Raw genomic sequence first — 26,908 nt, 5'->3', positions numbered from 1 at the left:
TCAAATCTTCTGACGATTTCAGTTTTTATAGTGTACCGATTTGTCGTTTTCAGCTGCAGAATTCATTTTCTGGGCGCAAAGTTTATTATAATTTCTCAGCTCAATTACCAGTGTGATTAAAAATGATCTTACGTTAATGTTTCTTTCAACGATAAGATTCTGTGTATTCCCTGAAAGAAATTTTAAAATTTCTTTTTCCATGCACACTTTAAAGTTGGTATCCGCATATTTCTTTTATTCTGAGTAGTTACAAAAGATGTCATTCTAGCATCTATTAAGATATAATTTTACATCAGTCTATTAAACGTACTCTGTGGAACATACACATTGCTTAATGATTTGATACCCACCTTCTTTTATTTAAAAAATGTACAAACAAAAAGTTAAAAAAAATAAAAATATACAGATCAGCTCTCCTTTAAGCTTTGGAAACATACTTTTTTTTTTTTCTCTTTGTATTCTTATTTTCATTTAATTTTTCCCACAAAGTTTTATCCTACCATAGTATGTTACTACACTTCAAACACTCTCATTGATAACTCTAGCTAGTTCTCTGAAACAAAAGTCGTCCTACAAATAGGAATTCAAAAAAATCTGTTACATTTCCCGCTACCACAAAGTTCTAAGTATTGAAAAGCTGCCTTTGTATTGAAATGCCATTAAAACTGCTGTTATTATATAACTTAAGGAGCAATTTCATAAAAAAAAAATTATTTACACCTAAGGATTTTAATGAAAATACATTTCTGAAGGAAATGAATCATGATCAAAACTTTTCTGGGAATTTAATTTAAAAAGGGACACTGCTAAGAAAAAGCCAATCACTCTGACAGCTACATATAATTCTGGTTTCTGTTATTAGGAGATGGAACTTATCGATCATTTTATAAACTAAAATAAGATGGAGATTGGTTGTAATTGAAATAAATAATTCATGACATGATATTATTAAATAATGCAGGGTGAAACTGAAAGCAATCTCATAAAAGCTCTGTGTGTGTGTTTTACTCAACGTCTATGGAAAAATTCAGTGCCCCCAGAGAACACTGCCTTCCCTTTGACAGAAAGACAAAATCGCACTATGTTTTCCTCCTTGTTCATGATTTACTCATAGACTTTTGAAGCCATCGCAGGGATCTCTGCATCTCTGTCTCTATGTGTATAAAATGATCATATCCATATTAACCCCTTATATGTGAGATATATCTGTATATCGCAGTAATTTAAATACTTCATCCAAGTCCCAGAACTACGTTATTTAGTAGTTCTAAGTTATTTTTACTTCTTAAATATTTTTATGTATTACCTGTTTACTTTTTTTGTACGTCATTAACCACAAGGGACCCACTGACCAACCCAAAGTGGCCAGAATAATGTGATTTTAGAAACTAGGATGATTAATTTTGGACATACTGATTTTACTTCGCTCTATTTGTGGAAGGGCTAATGAACTTTATGTGCTCTTTATACTTTTTTTTCAATGAAGGTTAAGTATAAAGAAGAGTATGAGAAAAATAAGGGGAAATCAATGCTTGAATTTGTTGAGACGCCATTGTATCAAGCTTCAAAGGAGGCTCAAAAGATGCATAGTGAGGTGAGTCCCTTTGATTTGCTATCAACTATTTTTTTCGTTTCTTTATTTTTAAGTATTCTCTACGCCCAATGTGGGCCTTGAACTCATGACCCTGAGATCGATAGTCACATGCTCTCCCAACTGATCACATCCTGTGATTACAAAGTTGACATTTTCAGTTTGTGTCCAGGTAAAAAGTCTGATGAGGCGGAAAAAAAAAAAAAAAAAGGAAAAGAAAACGAAGGGCTGGTTGCTTTATTTGCCTTTTATTTTTCAGCGACAATAGAACATTTATTAGATGCTTACTCTGTGCTAAGCAATATGGTCAAACCTTTATATATGTCAACTAATCCCCTAGATTGATGATTATCCACTGAAATTAATTGTCTTATCTGAAATTACATATCCAGGAAATGCCAATGTTTTAGGGCCTGGGAAAGTCATGAAAGATTCTCGTGTCTCTGTTAGCTTATTTAGTTGATTCCTCCCTCCCCCAAATAAACAGTGACATGGAAGTTTTAAAATATCAAGAGAAGAGAGAAGCTAAGAGTTTTTTTGTATGTATGTACTTTGTTCTCTACTTAAAATGATGCTGAGTCGTGTCCAGGTATTTCCCAAATGATTTTGCTCTTTCCCAGTGAGATTTCTTTTGTTCATGTTTTGTCCCTACATTTTGGGGGACCAGATACCAGGGGACCAGATACCAGGCACAGAAGGTTTTCTCTGCAGCCAACATCCAGATTCTGTGGGTACACCAAGTTATTACTTCAGAGGGACAGAAATAGTGGACAGTACTGTCAGCTGACTACAGCCCAGTGTTCTGGGGTGTTCCAGCTATGTGTGCTCCGTGGGCACCATCGTTTCTGTTCTCCAGTGACAACACCGAAACAGGGAGAAAAGATAACTTCTGGACAATAGAACTCTCACAAGAATTTTGAAAACAGTTTATGTGCTGTTGGTTGAAATGTCATAATTCCTCTTCTCAAGGAAAGGGCACTCAGACATTACTGTGGCTTGTTGAATTGTCCAAGTTGTCTGATTTCTTCTTCAAGCAAGAAGGGAGGAGATAATCGCGTGTCCTTTTCATATCTTGTAACTTCTTAAGCCGATAGAGAGGAGTCTGATCAAGAATAGTCAGGCGAATCTTTCGACTAAATTAGCTGTTGGTTTTAACTGACCTGGCGGAGCAGGTAAATTGGGTCATAGTTGAGAAGCCCTACCACAACTTAGGTTTAGGGGGATAGCTCTTACCGGCCTATCTTTGTCTTTGTCAGTTTGGACTGCTGTTAACCAAGTACCACAGACTGAGGGGCTTAAACAACAGAAATGTATTTCTTATGCTTCTGGAGGCTGGAGGTCTGAGATCAATGTGCCGGGAGGTCGTGTTTCCAGCGAGATCCTTTTGTGGGGGGCAGATTGCTGCCTTCTTTCTGTGTCCTCATGTAGCCGAAAGTAGACAGGGGAAGCAAGCTCTCTCGTGACTTGTATGGAGGGCGCTAACCCCATCACGAAGGCCTCCTCCTCCTCCCCTCATCGATCCTGATGACTTTCCAAAGGAAAGTCCATCCAAAGGATGGATCCTAATGCATCCATCACATTGGGGGTGGGTTTCAACATATGCATTTTGGAGTGACGCGAACATTCAGTCCTACCACCTTCTCTGCATTTCAAGAATAGTATGTCAAGTGCTGTGATGATGCCAAGTGGGGAGCTGGAAGGCAACCGCCGGGTTGAGCCTCCGGGGCCCGTAGAGTTTATAGTTCTCGCCCGGCTCGGCTCCTTCTCCCCCATCTCTCACTCATAGTCCTGCCTCCTCCTTTAAGGAAAAGACCAGCACCTTCAAACTGGGTTTTCTGTGTTCTTCCCATCAGCCCCGGGCTGCTATTATTTAGCTGTTTGTGCTACTTTGCCTTGCTTTATTCACAAAGGGACATGTTCCTGTTTTCCTTCTCTTTGATCCTCTCTGTACTCTTTCTTCTGAAGACCCCATTTTCCCGGCCCTTCTTCCTGCCCATGGCTGTGGTGTTTGAACTCTGTGTCTCAGGGAAGCATATTGGGAAGACACATCCCTCGCTGCTGCCTCAGGATGTGCTTCCGTGGGTCTTGCTGTGGAGCCTGGGAATTGGATTTTAACAATATCCCGGGAGCTTCTGATGTAGGTGGTCCAGCGACCACACTTTGAGAAACACGGACTCATGGAAGAAAACAAATAGTCCCCTAACTTAAAGTCATAAAAACCAGATGGATTAAAAAAACAAACAACCATCCCCCAAAACATAAAGAGAATCTTCTTCTTAGAGAGTCAATGGGCAAAGTAGGCCAACTTGTTTTTCTTTGCATGAAATGCTCAGTTGATTTTTTTTCTGTTGGGGATGGACCCTCAAAAGGGAAAGATTCCCTAAGAACAGATTTCACTATGCCGATGACAGGAATTTCAAAGGCACCTTCTGCACTGGAAAAGTGCTATTGTTTCTAGAAGTCTGCTACCTTTGCCTTTACCATTGCTGTGGCTACCTAGTACAAAAGGAAAATAAAATGTTGCCAACTGAAAATAAAAATCTGTCAAATGAACTAATCGATTCCTTTTGGTTGGCTGTTTTGACATCAGGTGCAAACAGCTTTAAGGTTTAACTGTAGTAATACATTTATTATATGCTGTGGAGTTTGCTTACATTGGGGGCTGAGTGGGCCTTTTGTTAATATTGGCTTTCAATTTTCACTGTTCTGATTTCTGATATTGTCGCTAGGGGGGGAATTATCTTTTGCAGAGGCTGAGACATGTTTTCCCTTTAATTATAGCCATTGGCTATTGGATTTTTAGGCTCAGCAATTATGTTTCTGCTCAGCAGGGTTTGAGGAGACAGAGAGAGAGAGAGAAATCTCCCAGTAGAAAATATCTTGAGACCAAATTTATACTCTAAAGGCTAGAAACATAAAATATCTGAAAATTTTAGATCAGTCGATGTGAAAGATATCCAACAAAGTGGACACAGAGAGAACCATCTGGCTTAGGGATGGTTTTTATCCTTAAGAGGTAAGCTTGTCAACGAGCTTCCTGAACCTCCTATGGGTAAAGCCAAGTGTTTATGATCTCAGGAATAGTCACTAATGTTTCTGTGACAGCCTATAATTAGGCTTCTCTCACTTTCTTCTATTCTAGGTATAGGTTTAATCAGTCGGCTTTCTAGAAGAAACCTCTAAATCTGGCTTTGGAAAGTTCTTTGTCTTCTGTTGCATAAATATAGCTCTCTTGACAAAAAGCATACTAAAGGTTTCCCCCCCCCCCCCCAGTCATGTGTTGGCCAGTTCTGGTCATAATCAACCATCCTCAATGACTTATTTCAGTAAAATATTTTTTTCATAGAAGAAAGGATTTTTGAAGTCAATTATCTGAAGTAAATAAACATACCCATATTTATATTTTTACTTTTTTTTAAAGAGACATTTTTAGTCTGGAAATGCCCTGGATTCAGCTTTATAACCGTATAATTTTGGTTAGTTCCACATAAAGAAGGGGACAATTTCTCATTGTTCTTTAATAATATCTATAGTTCCTTTAATTCAGAATGTTCTCAATGCAACTTCTTAATCACTTTGTTAAATTTAGTATTTCCAGGACATCTATTGTGGCCTTTTCTGTGTGTGTGTGTGTGTGTGTGTGTGTGTGTGTGTGTGGTTCTACATAGGTCATTTGTTGAACCTGCTGTTCGTGACACAAATACAGGTGAGGCAACGACATGCTTCTCTTACCCTCCCTCGTGGCTTGGGAGAACTCCTTAATACAATTACCTATCTCTGCAATAAGTATATTATGAACCTGGAAATGGCTTTTCATTTTGCATTAGTAACAATCTCATGCAGAAATTTACCCTTATCATCTTTGTGATGCAATTTGAATAAAATACTTAGCTGGTAAAATACGGGCTTTTGTTTGTCCGTAAGTATGGACACGGATGGACATGGATGGACAGTTTTGTTATCGGGAGAGATTGGTTTTATAGTCCTAAAGCATGAGTTGCCGTTGGTTTTCAAACGCATCGTTCAAACGTTGGAATTGAGGGAATCTTAGCCAAAGGATGGCAGAGAATGTCGAAGGGGCAAGTGGGGGTATGGATGCCTGCCCTCCACAGCACTGTGCGCATTCCCCTTTTCATTCCTTGTTGTGAACCTGGAGAACAATTTGTCAGGTTGGAGAGAAGACTCCTCACAGTGTAATTTAATTCATATCAAACCCCATAGATGGTAGAGAAATAGTCTCAATGCCAAAATCATTAAAGGAAAATGTGCACCAGCCTCCATTACATTTTAGAGATGGTCTTTGCTGAATTCACATAAGGATAACACTGAAAGGGGTGAGAAGAACCTCAACATTAATGCTATTGTGCTTTAAATGGCCTTCCTTGAAACCAGATTTTTTCCCCCCCGTGGATGATCCACTCCCTTTAGCACGAACCAGTCATGTGATTCGCAAATAGCCAACTTTACTGGTTTTCCTCTCCAATCCAGCTGACGTCAAACAATGACACGCTAGTAAGACGTTAAGTAGCCTCACTCAGAGCGCTCTCCCAGAGGCAGTTGGTACTTAACGGTTCTGCTTTTGGTTGGTAGAATTCTAAAATTTACGGTAAAGGTGGAATCGTGTTCTTGTGGCTCTGATGACTCTGAGGGGGCAGAATTATATAAGGAAAACATCAATTTTGTTCTGGGAACTCTGGTACTAATATCTTCTCAACAGTCACTAGTATTTTCTAAATTTAAAATTACGTGGTTTTATTTAACAGAAAGTTTACAGAGAGGATTTTGAGAAGGAGATTAAAGGAAGGTCATCACTCGATTTAGACAAGACTCCAGAATTTTTACATGTTAAGTACATCACCAACCTTCTGAAAGAGGTATGATCTTGCGATTTACTATTAAATATTGTGAAAGAAAGCTAAAGAAAGAACCCAGGAAGTATTTACCCGACAATTCTCTACTGTTTAAGATGTTAATCCGTTCCCCCACTCTCACTTTAACCTTTGTTAATAGAGTTTTTCATTTTCATTAAAAACAGGAAAGCGTGTGTTAATATTTCCACTTAAAGTTGGGGGGAAAACTCACCCAGATTTCCTGGAAAAAACTTGAAAAATATTCTGATTTTGTGTTTGGTTATATCTCGGAAGATCTATAAACAGTTGGTTTTTTTCTGCAGCACCCCTGTAGCATTCTCATGACATCTGATAGCAGAAATGAGATGCTCCAAGGTGAAGGTTTGAATAAACGGCACATTATTTATGAGTGGATTGTGTTCTCAGGGGGACAAATATGTAGCATATAGACCATAGGAACTCGTGTTGATTTTTCATTTTACTCTCAGCAGGATTCTCCCCATCCCCTAACTTGGTGCATTTTGGCTCACAATTAATGGATTACGTTTGTTGAACATTAAGGTCTTCGAACCTAACAATTAAAAATATCATGCTCCTAGTCCATCCGTTTAAAAATTTATTTTTGTTTTTGTTTATTAATGCCTGAAAAGTAACTTGGAGCTCTTCCAACTCCCTGTTTAAATAGATTCTCCTTAGGGGCGCCTGGGTGGCTCAATTGGTTAAGCATCCGACTTCGGCTCAGCCAGGTCATGATCTCACCATCTTTGGGTTCGAGCCCCCATCTGGCTCTGTGCTGACGGCTCAGAGCCTGGATGGAGTCTGCTTCCGATTCTGTGTCTCCCTCTCTCTCTGCCCCTCCCCCGCTTGTGCTCTGTCTCTCTCCCTCTCTTCCAAAAAAATTTTTTTAATAGATTCTTTTCACATTAAGGGGAAGTATTAGAAAACTGCATTTCACCCTGAATTTTGAACTGAAGAAACTATTCCTGAAAGAAATATCTTAAACCAGTGAAATAAATTCAAGTACAATTACCTACATGAACTTCCTTAATAACTGACTGCCAGTTGGCCTTTACCATTGAACTGCTTTTAGAAATTTAATGTGCTTCATGGTTGCGATGTATGTGGGACTGAACTAGGTGTATAATTTATGGAAGAGTGCTTGTGCTATCCTACCTTTTCTCACTGCCAGTTCTATAAAATTTTTTGAAGTTGAAGGCTAATCAAATGGCAACTTCCTACTCTTATTGTCTTCCATTTAAAAAATATGCACTATTTATATGAAATTTTGAAAGGGAAATCTTTTTCGCATTTATATACAAATGACAGTGTAAGGTCTATTTTAAGGTCCATAAATGACTTTAATGTACATGTCATTGACTTTCTCTTTCATTTCTCTTTTTGAATGAATCTTATTTTAGATTTATTGATTCAGAACGTATGCATCAGGATAGGAAATGGCCCAGAAGACGATGATTAAAAAATCTAATTCAGTTCTTTTAAAAGGACTCTCAGTAGCTTAATGAAATTGTAACTTTTCTAAGTATAAGCACTTAGCTTTAAATTGTCTTTGCAGTTTCTACTTTATTATGGTTTTTACATTTATACTGCCATTCAGAATGTTCAAAATATTGTTTCATACTTCATTTCATTCTCCTGATTGCCCTTAGACATTGGTGGAAAAAGTATTTTTATTTTCATTTTGCCTGTGTGTGTGGAATCAAGGCTCAGTTACTTAAAGTCTTTTGGAGGTCACATGACCAAATAAGTGAAGCACTCTGACTTTCATCCAGATCATTGGACTCCAGAGCTCTTTCCGAAATTACATTCGGGTCATTACAATGCCTTGTAGGCTATTAGTTAAGCAGAGGACTAGCTAATTTAATTATGCTGGACAAGGAGAAAATAACATCAAATAAACCCTAGAATTAACTGGAACATGACTTCTTATTATTAGAGGAAGCCTCATCTTTTATCTGCCAAGTTAGTCATAAGTGCGACTTAGTTGAATTGGATCAAGATATATATTGTTTTCATAATGCATTCAGTAGGAAAAAAAAAGAAATTCATTAGCAGAAAAAAAACCCCGAGTTATATATAAATATTAGTAAAGACATTTGGATCTACTTAAAATATAATGTTAAAATAGATGACACTCAAACTATGTATTATCAATCTGTAGGAAATTATTTGGTTTTATGAATCTGAATAAAGTGGGTTTTTTTTTTTTTTTAAACTTTGGCTACATCAGTCCTTTTGATTTTGTAATTTTCAATTCTTTTTCAACTGTGATCTGTTGGTGGTTCATATTTTGTAGACAGCTTTCAAAGAAATACTTCAAATAATTAATAAGAAGCATCCATTCCTAAGACCTTCCTCACCACTTAAAAGGGAGACATCTTTTTAAAATATGGCACCAATATGGTACCAAAATATATTGGAAGAAAGGATGAAAGGGAAATTACTGATAATACTGGAAGCCACCCTAAACATGACTAAAAGAGAAAATGAAGTCTCTGTGGGAAATAAGGAGCATAAATACTCAAGAGTCTGATTCATTCCCTCTAGAAATATTTTCTCCTTTCTGTGATCTCTAGAAAACATGAGAAACGGTTTATCAGTTAAAGAGTGTCCCGCGAAGTGTTGAACTGTAATGTTCTTGTCTCATAGAAGGAATATAAAAAAGATTTGGAAAATGAAATAAGAGGGAAAGGAATGGAACTTAACTCAGACGTTCTTGATATTCAGCGAGCAAAACGCGCATCTGAAATGGCAAGTGAGGTGAGTATATTTATTCACCAGCTGAGAATGTATGGATTTCTCAGCTGATTTCCTTGTCTGTAAATCTTTCTCCAAGATTACAGACAGTCCACAACCTCTGTGTATGAGATGAATACGAGTAGCTATGTCCTAGTTGTCATTTCCCAGTCGATGAATTAAAAAAAAAAAAAGTATGTTCACCATCTCCTTTCCACGTGGCATGAGAGCCATGACCGTTTCCCCACTGTAGAGAAATATACATAAACCAGGCTAAATAAGAAGCCCGACTACTTTTATGAGATTTAACTTGATCTTTTAAGTAAGTGAAAGGCAGAAGGTTGGGGACGGGCGTTGTGTTCCATCAAGAATTGCAGTACAGTTCACGAGCTCTCCTGCTCCCAGCCCAGCGGAGCCCCCCAGCCCTTACCCCAGCTGTTGGGTGAGCCCACAGCAACCTCTTTGGGAAATGAAATCCGTTGCTCGCTTGGCATGGAATTTGTAGGAAGGAATGGAATGCTCCTGAAGCACTCAGTGCTTTCTTGCATCCTCGTGGTATGTTACTTTGGTGTCGGGTAATGACACTGTGCATTAGAGTCTAACTGAATTGAGCAGTGAGAAATTTAAAGTTGTGTCCCCGGATGTTGGTAACCTGTGATGGTGGTGTTGAGGGTGACCCCATTCGTCAGGCTGCAAATGATAGGAGCCCGACTCAAACCCGGTTAAGCACCCAAGGGAATGTTTTGGCTTATGAATAGCGAAGTTCAAGGTCAAGTCTCCTTCAGGTTGGAATTCAAATGATGTCTCTCTTCCCTCATCTCTCAGTTCTGTTATCTTCTCTGTTGCTTCAACCTCGGGAGGCTGCCTCCAAGTGATGGCCCCTCCTCTCAGTAGGGTGACTCACATCTGTGCCAGTAATCTCAGTGGGAAGTGAGCATCTGTTTCTTATAGTGACAGTGAAGGTCCTAGGATTGAATCTCATTGGATCCACTTGTATCCTGTGCCCACACCCATCCGTCCTAATCATTGTATCGGGAGCCAGAGGAGTGTAATGTGCGGATGATCTGGTATGGTTCTCATGGTCACTCATTTGTTTAGTTAACTTCTTTGGTAGTTTAGGCGTATCGTATTTTAATATAAAAGATTCAAGATTGTTGTGTGTTTTTAAAAAAATGTATCCTCATCGTTGGCCATATTCATGTTCTTTAAATAAACTAAAGAAAGCATGAAAAGCCACTATGATGTCTTTGGCTAATACTGTCATCACACATTCTGAAATTAGTAATTCTGTACAGATTTTTCTGTTAGGGTGACATGTGCAGTCCACATTCAGATGCAGAGCTTGTAATCACTTGTCCGTAATGCTTGGAAAAATCGTTTGACTCTCAATGGCAGAGTCCATCCCCATACAGTTGAATGGCGTGATGGCAGAAGGAACAGCAATAAATGAGCCTTAGCATATGAAAATAGGAGTAAAAGACCAAAAGAAGCTATCGGTTATTGAACACTTATTCTGCCCTGGACACTATGCGATATGCTCTCTCACTGATCCTCACATGGATCCTGTATGCAGGAATTATTACGCCCATTTTGCAGATGGGTAAACCGGAAATATTAAACATTCCTTGTGTCACACCGCAGTTGAGAGCTCTGGCCTCCAAGCCAGCCTTCTTTCTCTAGCATCAACTCTCTTAAACCTACCTCTCTATCCTCCAGCCCTTCAGACCGTTGTCAGTGAAAATTCTCACCATGTATGGTAAAAACCTTCAGAGCGTCCTATACTCTTCTTCAGTGAGAATAGTGATACAGTTTTAAGCAGCTCAGAAAATTGAGTTCTAGGTGATCATTCATAGTACGAAGTAAGCTGTATTTTCTTCTTATATATTCAGCCATCTTTTGGTATCATTGATTATACATAGTATGTTTATCCCCAGAGTGTATGAATATTATGAAATGTAGCCTTTTTTTTCTTTTTCTTTTTTTTTTTTTTTGCAGAAAGAATACAAGAAAGACCTGGAGTCAAAAATTAAAGGGAGGGGGATGCACATTGGCACTGGCACCCTTGAAATACAACATGCCAAGAAAGCTTCAGAGATAGCTAGTCAGGTTAGTGGAGCGAATGGTGCAGATGCCTTAAAACCTGGATTTTGGAATTGAACAAATCGTATTAACAACCTGATTAACACATGGAATTTCCCAAAGCTTTGTGACTAGTGTAGAAGTTTGGAATGGAAACCATTCCAAATCATCATGCTTGTTTGAAAATTTACAGTTTCTGCTTTACTCACTTCCTTTAAATATATCAAAGAAAACTTGGGGGGAAGTCATGTTAATAGAACACACACACACACACACACACACACACACACACACACACCTTCTTACCTTATTCTTGTAATACAAAAAATTTCACATTTGTCTAGGCTACAACAAATGTTTTCATACTATGTTTGTTTTATTTTAAAGGATAGGTCACGTGCTGCCTGGTATATCTGTGTTTCCCACTCTCTGAACAGAACTTGAAGAATCACATATTGAGACTCCAACATGAAAGCGATAACCATTTCTGCATGATTTGGTTGCACATTCTTGAAATAATCCCTGTTGACCTCATCACCGTGCCTGAAATTCTTGCAGGGTTAGCATTTTGTATGAAAGTATTTTGTATTAAAGTATTCTATATCATGAATGACCATGTTCATTCATTTAATATTTTCCTCTTCATGTAATACATGTAACGACAGGATTTTAATTTAGAAGTTTTGGCTTAGATGCTATGATATGATAGATAACAGATAACACAGTGTAGGAGTCAGCCCATATGTGTATTTTTTGGAAGGAAATACCTCAGAATCAGTTCCATACCTCTTGAACTCCTCTAGCAATTGTTTTTAATTTTATTTTTTTATTTTAGGATGGAATTTTATTTTTTTTCTTAACTATTTATTTTTTTAATATGAAATTCATTGTCAAATTGGTTTCCATACAACACCCAGTGCTCATCCCAACAGGTGCCCTCCTTAATGCCCATCACCCACCCTCCCCTCCCTCCCACCCCCCATCAACCCTCAGATTGTTCTCAGTGTTCAAGAGTCTCCTATGGTTTGGCTCCCTCCCTCTCTAACTTTTCCAGCAATTTTGAGACTATAAGGGTGTCACTGGAGGGGGTGCCTGGGTGGCTCAGTTAACTGAGTGTTCAACTCTTGGTTTTGGCAGAGGTCATGATCCCAGGGCTGTGAGATCGAGCCCTGTGTTGGGCTCCATGCGATTTTCTCTCTCTCTCTCTCTCTGTCACTCTCCCCGACTCGCACAATAAATAAATAAGTCAGTCACTGGAGCAGAGAGTATTTGGAAAGAGGTGATTTTGTGAGAAGCATCTGTAAAGAGAATATTGGGGTGCAGGTTAAGGCATGCTGCTCACTTACCTCAAGGCTGAGCAGGGGGTGGGAGGCGGGGCGGGTTCAGTGGAACTACCCTGAGAGCTGTAATGTGACCCTGGCAGTGACCTCAGGAAGAGCTGGCTCAGGATTGACTCCTCTCGGGAAATCTGGAGGGTAGGAGGCAGCCACTGATTAACTGCCAGGTGCTGCATGCCCAGGGTTAGGGACTGGCCAGGGGGATGGGATGATTCTAACTGGTTTAGACAAAGCATCTGGGGATGGCGTAAGATGCTCGACCAACAGGGGTTTCATTTAGAAATGGTGGAGTTGGGGGACTGCATGCCGAACAGGCGCTTGAAAATCTTTCACTAGACCTCTCCTTCCATTCTTCTCCTGAGAGATTGCCATTGTTGCAAATTTGCTGTAGAACCTTCCAGATCTATTTTTATGTGTAATAAAATAAACATACACGAGGCACACATGGACTGAAAAATCCGTAAATACCATGTGTTTTGATCTGTGCTGTGTTTTTCTCGCTTCGTATTATGGACCCTTTTCCGTGTTGCTTCATATAGTTCTACCTCATTCTTACAGGAGGATTAAGCGTTTCATAACATGGATGTGAATATGCAACCATTTACCTTTCTATGTGTCACAGGCATTGCCACATGTAAACGACATGTAAAGTGTGCCAACATGCTCTCGGTGTTACGTGCCAAAACCAGAACCCTTAATTTTCCCCCAGATCTGCTTTCCTTTTCCACTCCCTTCTCGGCGAATGGCATCAGTGAGGTCTCAGAAGCCACTGAGGTTCCTTTTGTCGGCAACTTTATTGACTCCACCCCCAACACGATTTCTAAATCCGTCCACTTTGCTCTGCCCTAGTCCAAGCTCTGTCTTGTTACTCATTTCGTAGATTTAATCGTACTTTTTAGTGGTGGCTTCCTTGGGCCACGTAATTAACTACCAAGAAACTACCAAATCACTACTTACAATTCTCTGAAATTTGTCTCTTTATTAGGAGAGGGCAATATCCAATTCAAGGTACTGGATTGGGGTGAGGGGGTTGGGAGTGAGGGATTCGAGGCTGGAGAAGAGGATTCAAAATCATCCTCGTGGGCCTGAGAATTGAAACCAAAAGAAAGCATCCTTGCCCTAGAGAAAAACAATGTGGAAAGAACATAAATTTGCGATTTTACATTTTTACCTAAGACAGGTTTCTAAAACATACTCCTTTTATGACATGTTTGAATGTCATGTCTTTCCTTCTAATGGTATAGATTTGTTTTACTCAACCATACGCTGCTTTCAATTTCTCTGTGTACCTTAGGGCTGGATGCTAGTTATTGAGAAGAGGGGGGAAAAAGGCCTGGGGGGTCAGCTGTCCTATGACCGCCCATACATCAGGGTTGTGGTGATGTTATTATCTTTGCAATCCAAAGATCTCATTTGCGTGTAATCATAGCCATGTCCCATTTTACCCAATTGACAGGCTTTCACATTCATTTCAGCCAAACTTTGGGACTTTTCTGTAGTTCAAGGTTTAATTTTTCAAAGAAATGAATGAGGTATATATTGCTACATGAATGACTCCCAATAGTTAAACCCTCCAATACCTATGGAATTGACCCTAGGACTTCCTTTAGCCAAGAGGACATTAGCACACATGACTCAGACAGAGCCTCTAAAAGCTCTTGTGCACGGGGGCTTGCCTTTTGGAATAAAGGTGCTGTCATGTTGTTTTAAGCCTTCTAAGTTTTAGAGTGTTTTACTATGCATTAATACATAAATGATGTAACTAGTGTCCTATGTAGTCTATGTGCTTTAGAACGCTTTTAGATTTGAACATTCATATTGCAAAATTAAGTGACATACTTCTACCCTGGGACCGTGGTGGCTGTGTATGATCAGTGCCTCAGTTTCTTTTTTAAAAAAATGTAAATGTGTATTTATTTATTTTGAGAGAGAGAGAAAGAGATCGTGAGTGGAAAGGGGCAGAGAGAGAGAGAGAGAGAATCCTAACCAAGCTCTGTACTTTTAATGCAGAGCCTAATGTGGGGCTCGAATTCACGAAACCGTCAGATAGTGCATGACCTGAGCTGAAACCAAGAGATGGAAACTCAACCAAGTGAGCCTCCCAGGCACCCCGGTGCCTCACTTTCTACATACATTATCCTTCAAATGAAGTGCTTTGTTTCAGGGCCTTAAAGAGGCTTACTGAAAATGGGGGGCTTTTTATAGACATACTGATAATGACTTTTGTGATCTTGCAAGTTAAATACTATTACTTAAACTGTATTCAGAAAAGTGAAGTTGAGGCTCTGAGTCAGTGAAAATAGGCCAAGTTATGAATAGAAGATAGGGCAAAATATAATATTTCTCTGCGATTGAGATCTTTGTTTATACCTTTTAAAATTTAGGATATGACAAATAAGCCAACATTTACTCTATACAGGGAATGTACAAATCTCGATTATGGCACACCTACAGTATGTTAACATAATAGGAAATAACTGTTTCAGAAGAAATTTAATTAGATACAGTCAATCGTTTTCTTTGAACAAAATTTTTCATTGAAGAATACATACGTACAGAAAAGTGTACAACTTGTGCACATCTTGCTGTATTTTTTATGATGAGTTTTCAAATGTGACAAGTCTCTGAGCCATGTTGTGTCTGTGTAATTATGACTGTTTTGTGAGTAACACATAATTCAGTTTAAGCCTCTCAGATAATTTATTGTTCTTAGAACCAAACAGTAGAGGAAGCCCTAGGCACGGCTTGATCTGGAGCCCAGACCATGTGATTCGGTTTTAGTTTCTATTTTCGGGTCTCAGGCGGGCTTTCTTCTGTTTGCAAAGAGGCTTTTCGTGCCTCCTGGGGTCCCCTTCTTCTCCACCCATGTCTAGAAGAAGACAAACTTCTTGATATCTTGTGTAGTAAAAGAATCACCCTTATCCCTGGAGCAGTCACGAAGCACCAGGGATGGGGTCTAATGATTTATGTAAGCCCAAGAGGACCCTCAGACTTAGGCCAGTCTCCCCCAACTGCATTGGGGGAGCAGTGAGTTGCCTGTTGGCCAGTCAGGGAGCTAATGGGGGGGGGTGGGGGAAAGAGGGACGGGATTCCAGAAAAGCAACCAACAATGATTCACTACAGAGCAAAAAGTGACAGTGTTACAATCACGTTTTATTGATATTCATCAAATGAATTATATATTAACCAATAATTGATCAATTTGATCACATTGAAATATAAAAACTTTCCCCTTGGCTGTGTTCTCTCTCCTAATTCAGGTTAGTAGAAAACAGCCTTCTGATTACTTGTGAATAAGTCACTCCAAGCCATGTTCCTCCCACAAGTTAAAACTCTTCCTAGTTTTGTAGAAATAAAAGAAGTAAGAGTCAAAAGCCATGATCCTGATGCCAAAATGACATCAAAGTTTTCAACGGTTTTTCAAATTCACGTGGAGCCCTCACTGCGTGTTTTATTTTCTCCAGAAAGACTATAAGAGAGATCTGGAGACTGAAATAAAAGGGAAGGGCATGCAGGTGGGCACAGACACTCCTGATATCCAGAGAGCTAAGAAGGCATCCGAAATGGCCAGCCAGGTAAGAAACAGATGGGGATACAAGGTTGACATCGGACACAGGGAGTTGTGTATAGAAAAAGCGTAAATGGCGTCTTCACACGTGTGGCTTTGACAGTCAAACACGCAAATATCTGCATTACGATGGAAGCTTAAGCAAAGCTCTGAAGATTATTTTCTGTTCTTTTAGAAAGAATATAAGAAAGACTTGGAAAATGAAATTAAAGGGAAAGGGATGCAAATAAGCATGGACATCCCAGACATGCTTCGAGCCAAGAGGGCATCGGAGATCTATAGCCAGGTTGGTAGGAATGCGTTCTTCTGATATTCAATCACCATATGCTTCATGTGTCTCTAAGATTGATATCTTTGAGGGCATTGTATTCAAAGTCAGTGCACTCGATTATAAAGGAGCTATTGGCCAAACTTGATTAATCTCACTAACAAAAGGGACAAGTGCTGTAAATTCAATTCAATGGATGCTACTGAGTGTCCGGGCTCCCCTGTTTGAGTCCAACGACATTTTGATCTTTTTATTTTTATTTTTTGACTCTGCACACTTGAATCCAGTGCTCCCATTACAGAAAGTGATTACAAGATGAGTTTGTCTCTTAACCGTTTCATAATGCATATTATCCTTAAAACAATCAGCTCCAACTAAGAGTGAATAAAACCACACAAGGTGGAAGGTGAAATAGAATATTAACTAAAAATTAAGAGAAGAACTGTTTTCTTGGTAAGATTTAATTTACCAAGTGTACCTACCTGTCACTTGTCCTCTAGAAAACCCTTTAGAAAAAAAAAAAAAAAAAACTCTCATAGAAAAGCTGGATATGAATATGACCACAAAAGACCATATGCAATGGAAGAAGAAGTTCTTGATAAAATCTGATCCGGGCAAAAAAATTCATTAGTGAATATTGTCTTTGCTATCCAATGTACAAGGAAAAGAGTGCATCCCAATGGAAAAAAAATAATAATAAAAGGGGAATGAAAAATTAAAATGGTTATAGAAAACTGACCAAGGAATTACATTTGATTAACGGGATTTATGAAGAAGATACTTTTCAACAAAATCTGACCAAATTTGTTAACCTTCCAGTTAAAACGTAAGCAGTGGGTCCAAACACCTACTGGTGCAAAAGGGGGTGTCCTGATGGCCGTCAAATGCCAGAGGACTTGTGTGCTTTGCGGCCTCCTCAGATGATACAGCTGTTGGATGGTCCTGAAGTGCGTGTTCATCTGTCCTCAATGTCTCATGCTGGCACATGAACTTGTAGAAGTTGGCTATATCGGCTGACTAAACTTAGAAGTAAATACGTAAAATAGGCAAATGGCCATTGGAATCAGTGGAGGAAATTTACTGTGTCTAGAATGCCAATCTCATTCATTCATTCAGAAAATACTTTCATTTACATGCAAAACTAGACCTGGTTTTGCCCTTGGGGAACTGCAGACTAATCTAATAATCAATAATCATGCAAATATTACAAAGCGTGATGTGTGCCACCAGGAAGTAAGGCATCGGGCGTAAAAGCTTTCCATAGGAAGTGACACCTGAACCATCAGAATTCCTGCTTTAACTTGATAGCATTGCTTTTGTGTATGTGTGACAGAAGGATACATCTAACTTCAAGGAGTTTTAATTATTTAGGATACAGTTGTAATGATGCTGTGCTGAGTCTCAATAATAATTACCTTTCTTCACAAGCCGCCGCATGCCATCATGGCTAACTTTGCTGGCTCTAGACCCAGAGTGCCTGGGTTCAAATCCCTGCTCTGACACTCCTTAGCTCGTGTCTCAGTTTCCCCATCTGTAAGGGGAGACAGTGATAGTATCTGCTTGTGGGGTTGATTCGGTGTGTTAACGCGGGTCTCGGACCAAACCTACAATGTAAAAATGCTGGTACTCAGAGAAGGTATTGGAGCTCTCAGTAGTAATACATTTACTAGACAGAAGAATTGAGATTTTTATCTCAACTACAGAAATCCTAGTACCTTTCCATTATACAAATGTCTCTTCTTCTGAAGTAGGAAGCAAAAAGCTTAAATCCAGAAGCGTGAGAAATAGTGGGTGGAGAGAGCCAGCTTACTTGCAGGAGCTCTAGGGGCTCCTTTGAACAGGGACCGGGCTGCTCATCAAAGAGTAGGTTTCTTCTGTGTTCTCGTCACCAATTCCAATGCGTGTATGTGGAGGCTTCCCCACCCCGACGGCCAGTTCACAGACACCAGTCGGGTATGGGAGAATTCAGCTCATCTCTGACCCCATCTACTGGAAGACAGCACCAAGTTCCATAGGTTGAGGGTTCAGTCCTACAGGACTGTCCCCCTCCCCTCTTCAGATACCAGTTGCAAGCTGTCTGTCACCTGTGCTTTTGACCAACAGGCTATAGACCAGAGGTTCCTGGGACCCGCCCCCCCCCTTCCTTGGGTCTGATTCATTTGCTAGGGCAGCTCACAGAACTCAGAAACATGACTAGATCAGTGGGTCATTATAAAAAGTTATAACTCAGAAGAGCCAGATGGAAGAGGGCACGGGGAAAGGTCGCAGAACTTCCAAGCCCCCTCCAGGTTCATTCACCATTTCCCCCAGATCTCCAAATGTTCACCAACCCGGAAGCTCTCTGAACCCTCTCCTTCTGGGTTTTTATGGAGGCTCCATTACATAGGGCATGACTGATGAACTCATTGGCAATTGGTGACTATTCAGCCTCCAGCCCCTCTGCCATCCCCAGAGGTTGGGGGTTGGGACTGAAAGGTCCAACCCTCTAATCACAAGTTTGGTTTCCTTGGTAACCAGTCTCATACTTCAGTGTGTCCAAATACCATTTCGTTAACATAGCAAGAGATACCTTCATCACTCTCACCACAAGAAATTCTGAGGGTTTTAGGAGTTCTGTGCAAGAAATAGGGACAAAGACCATAGATATATCTTATTATAAATCACAATATCACAAGGTTCTAAACTTAGGAGTGACATAGAGGCCAAGCCCTCCAGAGGCCTTTGAATGGACTAGGGTGGGGACCATCGCCTGAGAAGAGGGGAGGCCGCTTTTCTACTCTGTTTTCTTACTCTGTTTGCTTACTCCCTTGATTTTTGCTGTCACCTCAACAACTGCTTTGAATCAACATATATGGAAGAGGCATCATTTTCTTTCTATCTCTCATGCCTGTGGACACACACAAACGCACACACAATTTCAGATTCATGTTAGCTGTTTCTATTTCTAGAAAAAGTATAAAGACGAAGCAGAGAAGATGCTTTCTAACTATTCTTCAGTGGCAGATAGTCCTGAAATGCAGAGAATCAAGACAACTCAACAAAACATTAGTGCGGTGAGTAGTAATTCCCTGACAGTTGCCACTTTGAAATTTTGTTTCCGTTAGGAGGGCCTTTGTTCCTCATTGTCTGATTATGGCATTGTTTGAATTTTCTGTCAAACATATCATCTTTACTTCTTTAACATAATAAGAGTACTTTTAAAGAACCAAAATTCAGGGTGCCTGGGTGGCTCAGTCGGTTAAGCATCTGACTTCTGCTCAGATCATGATCTCGCAGTTTGTGAGTTCGAGCCCCGCATCGGGCTCTGTGCTAACAGCTCAGAGCCTGGAGCCTGCTTCAGAGTCTGTGTCTCCCTCTCTCTTTGCCCCTCCCATGCTCACGCTCTGTCTCTCAATAATAAGTAAATGTTAAAATAAAACATTTTTTAAAGAACTAAAATTCAACCAAGTAAATTTAGAGATCTAATTGGTTTTATTCAACGATTCAGGAATCAGGAGGCATCCCATCTAACAAATAAATAGAGGATGATCGGTAGAGAGGTACAAAATGTAAGGCCTTTATAGGCCAAAGCTGCAGGACAAGGAAGTTATTAGCAAGAGAAAAGACAGGATTGCTTCAGACAAGGTCTCCTTCCCTAGGAAAAGGGTGGGGGTCTATCATGCAGATTACCTCTCTAGCGCTGATCAGGAAATTCCAGGCTGATTGGTTTAAAATTCTGCTCTTGGGAGAGGCTGAAACTGCAATTAGGTTAGGTATTAAGTCTTGATGGGGTTTAACATAAGTGACTCCATTTTGGGCCTCTTGTTTGTTCTTTAATAGTACCAAATGTTCTTACAAGGTATAATTTATCATGATTGTTTTGGAATTACAAATTCACATCTTCTTCTTTGGTATAAGCAAGAGTTCTTTTTAACTGAAATTTAAAATTTTACTGAGGAAAGAGGTCTTAATCTTCTACACAGATTTTACTTCAAAGAGGAGAATAACCATATGAAGTGATTTTCTTGCAGGTCACTGATTTAAAATGATAATGTATTTAGGGATTTACTAGTTTGTAACCAATTCTTAAACTTTCATATTTTTTATTTTCAGGGATAGGAATTAAGGGACTGGGTCTACATTTAATGGATATATAAATTTGAATTATAAAATTATAAAAATTGACCAAACAGCCAATATTTTTATGTAGAACTAGCTCATTAGTCCTTTAGGAGTTAAGCAGATGTCTCATCAGACTGTAATTGTGTTAAGTCTGAGGGCTTTTGGAATCTTTTCTACTTTGAAATAAATTGGCAAGCTCCAAACCTCAAGGTGTGCTAGACAGACGCCTCTGGGCCTTTCAAAGCAGGTGTGCTAATAAATGGAAAAGTATGGCTGGAAGGGAAGATCTGGGAAAAAAGCTGTTTCCACCCTTATCTCCTGTGATTCCATGGTATTCTAGATTTTTATCTTGTGGAGGAAAACATCTCTGGGGCCTACTCTCCTACCCCCACCAGGGCCTCCTGGATCACCTAGTCTCAACAGAGGGAGTGGTTCTGTCCTCACAGGCTTTTCTTACAATTATTCTATTATTCTGTAAACATTTTTTTTTGTTTTGTTTTGCTTTGTCTTTTAAAATATTTATTTATTTACTTATGAGACAGAGGAAGGCAGAATACGAGTGGGGGCGGGGGGGCGGGCAGAGAAAGAGAGGGGGAGACACAGAATCCGAAGTAGGTTCCAGGTTCTGAGCTGTCAGCACAGAGCCCAACGCAGGGCTCGAACTCACGAACCCACAAGATCATGACCTGAGCTGAAGTCAGACACTTATCCGATTGAGCCACCCAGGCACCCCAGTTTGCTTTGTCTTTGAAAGGGGTGGCTGTTGGTAGGAGTGGAGAGACAGGTGGGAAGGTTAATGAATAAGTGGAAGACAAGGGAAATAGAACGAGTAAACTTTGATGTTGGTGACAGAACCAGTATTTTCTTTGAAGAGAATGAAGGCATCTTTGTGTTTGGAGAGTAGCACTTGCTTAAAATTTCATGCTGTTTTTGAATTAAATGATACTGCTTAGTAAGCTTTTATAATAATGCACTTTGATTTTCCTCAAACACACATGTGACATACATTCATATTTAAAGCCGGGAACTCTAGTTTGCCAACTTATATCCTTAGACCAAATAATCTGCGGCCACCTAGGGTAGCATGCATGCTCTAGAACCAAGTATGAGAGGGTTACTTGGGGAATACTATGCAATATGAAACCAGAGTTGGGCATTTATTGTGATAATGGGTTATTTAATTGATTGATATGACCTTGGTACTTGTAAATAGAGGCTGTATTCACGTTACTTGAGAACCTGAGACACTGTCTTTCTTTTACAAGAATCTAATCTAGGACTTGAATTCTAATACGCTTATAGTTATTCTTTCCTTCTCTTATAATTAAGGTATTTTATAAGAAAGAAGTAGGAGCTGGCACGGCCATAAAAGATACTCCAGAGACTGAACGAGTGAAGAAAAATCAGCAGAATATTAGTTCAGTAAGTTCTCCATAGCATTAATTATCCTTTCCAAAAGCAAACATCAGCTAGATAAATGTTTTCAGTTCTTTGCTAAACTGGCTGCTTTTCTTTTATTCTTCGCTTTGTTAAAATGCTGTTTCATCAAATATCAAAGGTCTCAGTTTCAGAAGGAAAACTGTAGCCTTGTTCCCCTTGAACCTAAAGCAGTGTTTCATCTTGATATATCATAGTGCACAAGAGATAGATCACTTTAATAGTCCAGTAATGAAATCTGGGATTAGATTTCATCTTTTGAACAGAATTTTAACTGTATTAAATTTTTCAGAGAAAAGATAAATTTCAGTACCTCTCCACAACTTGGAGGAAAGAAATTTTACCCTGTAGAATGATTAAAGGCCCTTAGCACATTGATTTGGTGGCTTAAGAGAAGGTTTCAAAGGCCCCGTTTGCCTTTTTCTTTCTCCAGCCCCCAGCAAAACAAAAACAGGCACCTTCACCATGATTTGTAAAATAATTTACCCTCCAGTTACCTTTGAGCTTGGGGGGAAGGGTAGAGGAGGCAAGGAGCAAATCCTGTGATGGGTAAAAAACTTCTCCATTCAGTGCTTGACAATTTACAATGAATAATTGCTATCTTTACCAACAACAATTCTTCCATGGATATTTAGTTTCTTGTTGAGGAAGTCATAAGGTTCTTTCCTGAAATCCCCTTCTTTCCTTTCCTTTTCTTTTCTTTCCTTTTCTTTTCTTTTCTTTTCTTTTCTTTTCTTTCTTTTTTTTTTTTCAGAGATAGAGAGAGAGTGCTCATTTTCAGAGCATCTCAGTCAAATGCTCAGGGCTCCTGGGTGGCTCAGTCCTTTGGGTGTCTGACTCTTGATTTTTGGCTCAGGTCATGATCCCAGGGCCTTGGGATCAAGCCCCATGTTGGGATTCGTGCTGGGCATGGAGACTGCTTGAGATTCTCTCTCTCTCTCTCTCTCTCTCTCTCTCTCTCTTCCTCTGCCCCTCTCCCTTGCTTGCACTCTCTCTCTCTCAAAATAAAATAAAAATAAAAATAAAAATAAAGAGTCAGGTGCTCAATGAACTGAGCCACGCAGGCACCCCTGAAATCCCTTTCGTGACCTTTCTCTTCACCTTCACTCTTAGACACAGAGCCTTTCGTTAACTAATTGAAGCAGAACTGGTCTGGTTAGACTTACGTATCAGTCAGGACAGTATGTGGCATTCTAGAGTATGAGTATGCGTTGGCTTTTGCAGAGAAAAAATAGAAAAGGCAAGGTAATGCTGTATTAAATCATATTTCAAAAAAATCTGCAGAATACTAGTGCAGTAAAATTTCTGTAGTCTGAATGAAGCTAGCTCCTGAAGGAGGCTTACAGAGAAGACCTTACAATGAGGGTGTTCCCGTCCACCATGGCGAGAGCCTGTGTCAGGCCATGCTGGGGTCCAGCTGGAGAAGTTTGTTTGGCAGAGAAGGATGAAATGTTTGTTTCCTTCACTTTCAAATGATAATATTTGAAATGCACCCATCAGTGTTCTGAGATACAGTGTTATAAATGTTCTGTGGTAGGCGATTCCATTGCCTGCAGTAAAATGACTGCCTTTTTGATTAGTTTAGAGTCGTCTGAAAAACAAAAATGTTCATCTTTAATCATGTTTAGCTTCTCACCCGAGGAAAATCGCGCAGAGTAGTGCAGTTTATCATTTCTTTTTCCAGCGTCCCACTGCCTTTTCCAGCAAACAATAAATGTGTAGTTCTGTATCTCTCTAAGGTTGGGCCATAAACTCCTGCTTAGTATTCAAATGGAAAGTTGCCCTTTCAAGATTAGCTAGATCTGTCAAACGAAGATATGATTCTCTAACATTTAAAGATCTCGACATTTTCCACCTCCACCGTACAAGCCTTTTAGCTATTAGCTTTCTCTGTTAAGGAGTGTTTTTGAATCTTATTTAGAGGTAGTCTTTCTTGGTGTAGTCTCAATTTAACTGTTTCACATCTGAGCTAACATTGTTATTGTTACCCATATTCAACCTACGGCTACTAGGACATGGATGATATCTTAGATATTTAGGTTACCATTTCTTTGCGACTGTCAGTGTGGATTTCAGCCTTCATCATTTAAACATTACCAAGTGATTTCTAAACCCTGTCTTGTGTAGATTTAAGTCTTTGCTAAATTTCAGCATGTGCCTCTTAAGTCCAGCCTGTGTTTGCATACAAATAAATATTTATGTGTGTCCTTTTTCTTGAATCTAATCTTCCGTGAATTTTAGACATATTAAAATACCACCAGATACGATGGCATTACTAATCTTTTCATAAATTTAAAGAGCTGTTTCTTGTCCCATGCCTAGCAGTGTGCTGGCATTATCATTTTTGTCTGGTTGATCTTCCTCTAAATGGATTTGAAGGAAAGGCTTTTGAATAGAATGGGTGCCAGACTACATACAGGCTGGCTTTGTATAATGTGATTATGTGGGTACAAGACACTTCCTGACTTGTTGCCACTGGCCCTTCCATAGTGAACAGAGGTCATGGCCTCTGCTTTTAGTACATTTCCCTCCACCTTCCTCTTTCTCTTCTTTTATTGTGGCCACTTAATTTTTTTCCTTATCCTGGATTATTTGTGTGCTCTCACTCAGATAAGCAGTCTTCCCGAAGACTCTGCCCCTAACTCGGTTTGACTTTGGACTTTAAATGCATGATAAATTGTAATTCATACATTAATGAGCAGAAACTGCTTTTCAGATAGAAAAATGATAAGTTATTATATTACTTAAGATACTTCCCAAGGGTTTTTATGTGTGTGTGTGAGTGTGTGTGTGTGTATCTGCCTAATGATAAAACTTATCCTCGTAAGCGGCATTTGCTTATTGTAATTAAATAAACTCCTGTAGTATGGCGAGGTGAATAAATATGAGTTTATTTGCACTTTAGCGTAAAGGAATCCTAAAAGCATCACCAGCTGAAATAAAAATTTGTGTTCCCATGGAAGGAAAATTAACGTTGGCGGTGAAAAAAGTTCAACTATGTAATGGTTACGAATGCAGAATTCTTACCTTGCAAGCCTTGTGTTGAATAAAACCCACACTGTTCTTTCAATACATTATTCAGGGGAAATACAAAGGAGAGATAAAGCAGGCAACAGCCATCTCCCATCCTCCAGAGTTAAGAGAGCCAAAGAAAACCAGGAGAACATCAGCAATGTGTGATCATGTTTCTTTAAGTACTGTTTTCTATTTTATTGGATGGCAGTAGACAATGGGGGGCCCAGCACTTACACAGGTGAAGTCCCGTGATGATGCCTTCTGTTGCTGGAGGGCCCGTTCCCGGAAGGTGGAGATAGGATTTCGCCCTTCTTTCTGTTGGGCTAGCACAACACTTCGTGCGTGCATTTATTTATCCGAGAACATGTTAACTGAATGCCTGCTCTGTTCTTGTTCTTGGAAATTCAAAGATGAGTGAGGATTCTCAAGGCCTCTAGGAGAAACAGACAGAGGCATAAATACCCATTATGCATTAAGTGCTGTAACCATAATTAATAGTTATTGACTGTTTACGAGGCTTTTGGAGTACTTTACGCGCAGTGTGTCGTTTAATGATAAGCAAGTATTCCCTTTGCAAAGTGTTGTGGAAACGCAGAGAAGGAAGGGTATGTCCTTGAGAGAGAGAGGAAAGCCCTCGGAAGAAGAGTAACATTTGAGTTGGATCTTGAAGAATTAATCACAGTTGGGGGGGTGGATGTCGTGAAGAAGTGCCTTCCTGGCAGAGCAAACTGAACCTGTTCAGAGTCCAAGTTCTGTCCAAGGAGAGGAAGGTTTAGGTGATGGGTGCACTCGATGAAAGACGGCAGAAGATGACGGTGAGAGAGAAATTGTAATTCGGGCTCTAAGGAGTCACGTCGGGAACCCCGGTGTTTCCTAAAGTATGGTTGGTATATAAATGATAGGTGCCTGGCCCATGAGCAGGCCATGATTTAGGGATTGTATTGTTTTAATGTGTCTCTTTTTCGAAAGGAAAGGATAGTCGTGTTCAATTTATCAGAGACACATAACACTCCCATAAAATAACTTTATTTGAAGATAATAGTGACCTAATTTAATGGAAGACAAATACTGCAAATCACAGCACCGTTGATAGCTGGCCCGACATAAGGCAAGTGGTGTGCACATGGTAGAAATTTGGACAATACGGAATAACGGGAAGAATGTGGACCCTGGTCTCCTGGCTTGATCCCAGCTCCAGACCTTACCTGCTGTGTAACCTTTATAAGCCACCAACCTCTCCCAGCCTCAATTTCCTTATCTGTGACACAGGAGCCATACCATTAAGGGAGGTATTACCTGGAGAGCACTTAGCATATTTGTGAACGGATGAAAACAAGACGTGATCAGTCGCCATTATCAGTTTGATTTCCCCAAACTTACATCCACCAGAAATTGGTTACGATAGTTTCTCCACATCAGTAATGCCGTTCAGCAGACTTTTCCCCTCCGAGCTCTACTCGGAGTAATCTTTCCTTATATCCTGCCATCTGTAGAGATTACACTGGATCTTTTCTCACTTCAACGCAGGCACAGACACAGGCACAGAATCTGCCTAAACTCTCAACTACATATCACGGCACAAAGAAAGCCGCCCGCTGAGGAAAGCTGCCACACGGAAGGGACCTGACCCTTTGTCATTTATTTTCCAGGCTTGTCAAGCTTCTCTTCACTGGCACACTCACGGTTAAGGGTGTGCATTCCGGGTCCATTTTATCTGCAGGCCCTGAAGGTCTTGTGATGTCTTAAAAAAAAAAAAAAAAAAAAAAAAAATTCCCTTACACTAAATTTAAACTCCAGAAGATCATTAAGACCGTCCCTGTGGAGTTGCTTATAATAGGATTTTAACCTCCAGTTTAACTTTTGCCTGTCAAAAATTCATTTGATGGACCTACCATTCTGTTTCTTTGT

The 26,908-nt window shown here is 39.8% G+C and overlaps 1 protein-coding gene across 1 annotated transcript in view; it reads left to right on the top strand.

Annotated features, from left to right (window-relative positions):
• The window catches only part of NEBL (nebulette), a 106,829-nt gene that overhangs the window by 41,857 nt on the left and 38,064 nt on the right, over positions 1–26,908 (top strand). Inside the window, 10 exon segments of the mRNA XM_042945058.1 lie at positions 1,487–1,594; positions 6,355–6,465; positions 9,109–9,219; positions 11,191–11,301; positions 16,076–16,186; positions 16,355–16,465; positions 19,396–19,500; positions 21,878–21,970; positions 25,068–25,119; positions 25,122–25,159. Of these exon segments, the coding sequence (XP_042800992.1) occupies positions 1,487–1,594; positions 6,355–6,465; positions 9,109–9,219; positions 11,191–11,301; positions 16,076–16,186; positions 16,355–16,465; positions 19,396–19,500; positions 21,878–21,970; positions 25,068–25,119; positions 25,122–25,159 (951 nt within the window).

The sequence above is a fragment of the Panthera leo genome, chromosome B4 (assembly GCF_018350215.1).
Source record: "Panthera leo isolate Ple1 chromosome B4, P.leo_Ple1_pat1.1, whole genome shotgun sequence".
NCBI lineage: Eukaryota > Metazoa > Chordata > Mammalia > Carnivora > Felidae > Panthera > Panthera leo.
Note: the sequence above shows the minus strand (reverse complement) of the source record. Positions and strands in the feature narration are given on the sequence as shown.